General features: G+C 56.8%; 1 protein-coding gene across 1 annotated transcript; it reads right to left on the bottom strand.

The window, feature by feature from the left end:
- Positions 1-1599: 1599 nt before the first annotated feature.
- Positions 1600-4205, bottom strand: HOXB2 (homeobox B2). The gene is made up of 2 exons (XM_030508921.1): positions 3464-4205; positions 1600-2649 (listed from the first exon to the last, which is right to left on the bottom strand). The coding sequence occupies exons 1-2, from the start codon at positions 3855-3857 to the stop codon at positions 2051-2053; spliced, it is 993 nt and encodes a 330-aa protein (XP_030364781.1). The 5' UTR covers positions 3858-4205; the 3' UTR covers positions 1600-2050.
- Between the last annotated feature and the right edge of the window lie 412 nt (positions 4206-4617).

Here is a 4617-nt window from a genome sequence, read left to right as displayed (position 1 = left end):
GAAGAGAATGGGGATATTATTAAGAATAAGGAGGTAAAATCACGCCCACCCCACTCCCTTTGTTCCAGCGGGAAGAGATAACCCAGCTCTGCGAACAGTAATTTGGGAAACATCTGTCGAAGCCTTTCTTTATTTCATTTTATTTCTTCTTACAGCCCGAAGTAGAAAGCAAAGCCCTGCTCTGATGCTCTTCATCCCAAACAAAATACTCGGGAGGATTCCCTGGGAGCTCCCTGGAAGGGGGTGACCCCCCCATCCCCGGCAAACCCCAGTCACCGAACAAAGCAGGCAACAGCCCCGCTGTCTCGGAGAGGGGAACCGAGAATCGGGGGACCCCGAGAACCAGGACTCAACGGTCCCTGCTCCTCTCCACTCCTCTCCGCGCCATTTTAAGGCGGCCTCTGAGGGTCCCCCCCTCCATGAGCTCGCCCCTTCCCCCACAGCCCCCCCTCCGGTCTCGCCTTTCCGTTACTTCAGCGCACCCCCCTCTTGAACGCCTACCAAATATCTGCCCCGTGCCTGAGGAAACACCGATGACTTAGCAAAGACGTAATATGATTTATTTGTGGTGTCACCACGATTGATTCCTGCTCTGACCCCTTTTCATTCACAAGCTGCCCCCCCCTCCCTGATATATGAGTTTTGTGTTTAAAATTACACGTTGTGAGGCAGGTTTTGTGCAGGCGGGAGCTGCAGAGTGAGAAAAGGGCCGAAGGCTTCTGTACGACTGGAAAAGGGAGAGGGCCTTTCAGGCTAAGATCTTACCCCTTTTTCTTCTGCAACATTTATTTGTTGACTATAATGCCGGCACCACCCACCTCTCCAGCATGAGGGGGAGTTTCATCCTCCCTTTCCGCCTTTTGGGGTTTTTTTTGGTGGTCCGAGAGGGTTAAAACGCGATCGGCGCGTTTGTGTTCTCCTCTCGGAGAGGCGAGGAGTGAGATGAAGGCGAGAAGCTGGGCTGGGGGTGAAGGGGGGGGGGGCGGATGGGGATGTATGGCGGGGATTGCGCGGCCCCGCCGCCCCCAGCTCGGCCGCGGAATGTGCGGAGGCTCCGCGGAGCTGCGCGGCCCCCGGCGCGGCCCCGCGCTTCGCCTTTGTGCCACTTCTCAACCCGGCCACTGCCGTGCGGGGCGGGGTGGAGAGTGGGGGGGCGCTTCCAGAAATCCAGACTTAAACGTTGACATTTGGAAAAAATATCCAGTTTCGATTCAGTAAAAAACCGAACTAAGCTAAATACAAAGCAAGCGCACTGGAAATGAACCCAGCTGAAGGCAGCGTCTGCTTCTGCTTGCAGAAACCTCCTGAAATGTTAGTTGGGAGCAATTCCTTTTGTCTTCCCTCTCAATGCACACGAGGACCTTACTGGGACATCATTGCTGTAGAGCAGGAAGGAGGGAGGCAAATGATTTAGGCAAAAAATAGCTCATTTTCGATGGAAGTACGTAGCGAGCAACAGACGGTTCTGGATTTTATAAAGACATTTATTCACTCTATGAAAATAATGTACAATAAATAATTTCCCATTTACTATTAAAGGATTTTAATAAATAGTCTACATCTAAAACTTCAAAAGAGGAAGGAGAATTCCTCTCTTAATATTTTTTTATGCTTATTTTTGACTTTTATTAAGAAATCTAAAAGTCTCGTTCTGATTCCTGAGAAAGTCGCTGGAAGGATTGACAAAGATTTCCTCTCGAGGGCTGACATCTCGGATGTGCGGGAGGACTAACGGGCGCCTTCTTCCAAATAAATAAGGAACGAAACAAATAAAACTAGAATTAAATACCTGCGTTCAGCAAAACTCGGGCTGTTCTTTCGTGTGAGCCTTCTAGAATAAATATGGGGAGGGTGATTCGGGTCCCACCGTGTGAGGAGCTTGAAAGGAAAGGCTTTGGGGGGCAGGATGGGATGATTGAATGAGAGATGGATTGGGGAGGGGGTTGGGGGTGCTCCCTTTGCAGGAGACTGGGGGAGCTGCCTGGGGCTGAAGAGTTTCCAGCCGCCTGGAAGGGGCAGAAACGGCAGCCCGGGCGGGAGCGGGGAATCGCTACTGGAAATTGAAATGTTGCAAATCGATCGTACAAAGTGCACTGGTAAAAAAGTCCAGGTCTTCATCGGAGAAGGGGACGGGGCTCTCCAGGGCTCCGTGGAGGCCGGGGGAAAGCCCTTCGGCGAGCTGGAGGCAGGACTCTGCTGAGAGGATACTCAGCTCTGGCAGCAAAGGCGAGTCCTGGCTCCCGGGGGGACCGCGGGCCGTGGGGCCGGCTCCACCGGGCCCCCCAGCCAACAGCCGCGGGCTCCCGGGCTCTGCCAGCCCCGGCCTGCTGTTGCCGCGGGGCACCGGGGTCGCGGGGCTCCCCCCCGGTTCCTCCGCGGGGTCGCTGCCCTCGTCCGCTGCGGGGTATGCAAGCTCCCCGTCGGGGCTTTCCTTGTACTGGGTCTGCCTCTTGTGCTTCATGCGGCGGTTCTGGAACCAGACCTTAACTTGCCGCTCTGTGAGGTCGAGCAGAGCCGCGATCTCCACCCGCCGGGGCCTGCAGAGGTATTTGTTGAAGTGAAACTCCTTCTCCAGCTCCAGCAGCTGCGTGTTGGTGTACGCGGTCCGGAGCCTCCGGGCGCCGCCGGGCTCTGCCGGCCCCTGGGTGTCTTAAACACACAGAAAACCGCGGGCTGCGAGGGGGAGCGGGGCAGGGGGGGGCTGGGGCCGCCCCCCCCGCGGGCAGCCAGGGCCGATCCCCTCTCTAACGGGCGGGGGGGGGGCCGCTGGAGGTGGGAGAAAGAAATATGGCATTAAACTCTTCCCACTGTGGAAGAGGATTGGAAAACGCTCTCCAGTCCCCTTGCCCCAAGGAGAAGAAAGGATTTTTCTCCCTGGCCTCTCCCTTTAGAGACCTTCCTTCGCTGCCACCTTCGCGGATAATGGGAATTGCGACTCATTCCTTCCCTTTATTCTTTTTTTTTATCCTCCCATTCCTTCCGCCAGCAGCTCGGGCACGGACGCTGAGGGGCTTTGATTTCGTTATTCCTGTGTTACCAGTCAGCCGGTGGCCACCCTTCTCCTACCCGACGGGTGCTACCGAACCCCTGAGACAGCGGCCCGGGGGGAAGAGGATCCCTGGCCGGGGCTACCCGGCCAAGGGGCGCCCTGGGAGGAGGCTGCGGCTTTGCCGGGGGCCTGGGAAAGGATTTGGAGTGTATTTAGTTTATTCCGCAATGGGAGCTGCCTCTCCCCACCGTACTGGAGCCTCTCGCTCTTCCCTCCTCTCCATTCTGCTGGTGCAGCCTTCGCGTTACACACCCGTCCTGCCCCCCCCCCCCCCCCCTTCTTTCGGGTTTTTGTTGTTGGTTTGGGTTTGTGGGTGTTTTTTTTTCTCGTAGGCTGTAAAAGTATTCAGGGCTGGGAGGGAAAGCAAAGCAAAGGGGCCGCGGCAGCTCCCCCTCACCCCCTCATTATACGAACCTGCAGGAGATCCTGCGGCAGGGACCGGCACCGAGGCAGATGATGGGGGGGAAGAAGAGGAAGAAGAGGATGGAGCCTGGGTAGCTTTCTTGGAGGATTTCTTCTCCTTCATCCAGGGGAATTCCGCTGCCAAGGGGCCGGGCGGTGCCGGAGGCTGAGGCTGGAGCTGGAGCAGGCCATGAGATGTTCTTTTTTGGCTCCTCGGTCTTGCTTGGCTGCTGGAACAAGGATTCAGGCTGAGGACGGTTTGCTCAAAAGGAGGAGGAATTAATGTCGAGTCCTTGATTGATGAAGTTTGAAATGTCTCCAGGACAGCGGGAAGAGACGTCAGGCACTCTGCGAGAGAAGGCTGGCTATTTATAAACCCGATCTCCCTCTCAAATTCAAAATTCATGGCTTTTCCAGGGCCCAGGGTTTAAAAACCGGGAGGGGGGAGAGGGAGGAGGAGGGGAAGAAGGAAAGAAATCGGAGGGCCTTAGTTTTGATGGCAGTGATGATGATGGTTCTCGGGCTTTTTATAATTGTTATATTGCTGATAATACAGGCGTATGGGGACCTTGCTCTATTAAACTCGAGACTGGGGCGAAATTGCAGCCAATTCCTGGTCACGTGGCCAGCCCTGGCCAATGGCAGGCGGGGCCTGGTGGCAAACAGAAAGCATTATTTTCTTTAATTGATTAAAAAAGGGGGAAAAAAGGGCCAGGTGAGATCCCCAGAAAAACCTCTACCCACACCCCCCCCGGCCGGTGCCATCGCTCCTGCCTGTGCTGCCTGTGCTGCCTGCCCCGACTGTGCTTGCTGCCCATGCTGCCTGCCCTGCTTGTGCTGCCTACCCTACCAACCCTGCCTGCCCTGCCTGTGTTGCCTGTGCTGCCTACCCTGCCTGCCCGGCCTGTGCTTCCTGTGCTGCTTCCCCTGCCTGTGCTTCCTGCCCTGCCTGTGCTGTCGGCGTTGCCTGTGCTGCCTGTTCTGCCTGCCCTGCCTGTGCTGCCTCTGCTTCCTGCCCTGCCTGTTCTGCCTGCCCTGCCTGTGCTGCCCGCCCTCTCTGTGATGCTCGCCCTGCCTGCCCTACCTGCGCGGAGCAGCTCCAGCCGCCCTCGCTGGTGTCCCCACAGTTCGCACCCCCGGGACGTGCCCGGTGCCCCCAGTCGGTG

Source organism: Strigops habroptila, chromosome 19 (assembly GCF_004027225.2).
Source record: "Strigops habroptila isolate Jane chromosome 19, bStrHab1.2.pri, whole genome shotgun sequence".
Classification (NCBI taxonomy): Eukaryota; Metazoa; Chordata; class Aves; order Psittaciformes; family Psittacidae; genus Strigops; species Strigops habroptila.
This window is presented reverse-complemented; position numbering and strand designations above follow the sequence as displayed.

Bases quoted from the DNA above. Each gene is read 5' to 3' on its own strand.
- HOXB2 (XM_030508921.1), bottom strand. From the start codon at position 3,857: ATGAATTTTGAATTTGAGAGGGAGATCGGGTTTATAAATAGCCAGCCT. The intron at 2,650-3,463 runs GTTCGTATAATG...TGTGTGTTTAAG, and splicing joins TGCCGCAGGATCTCCTGCAG to ACACCCAGGGGCCGGCAGAG.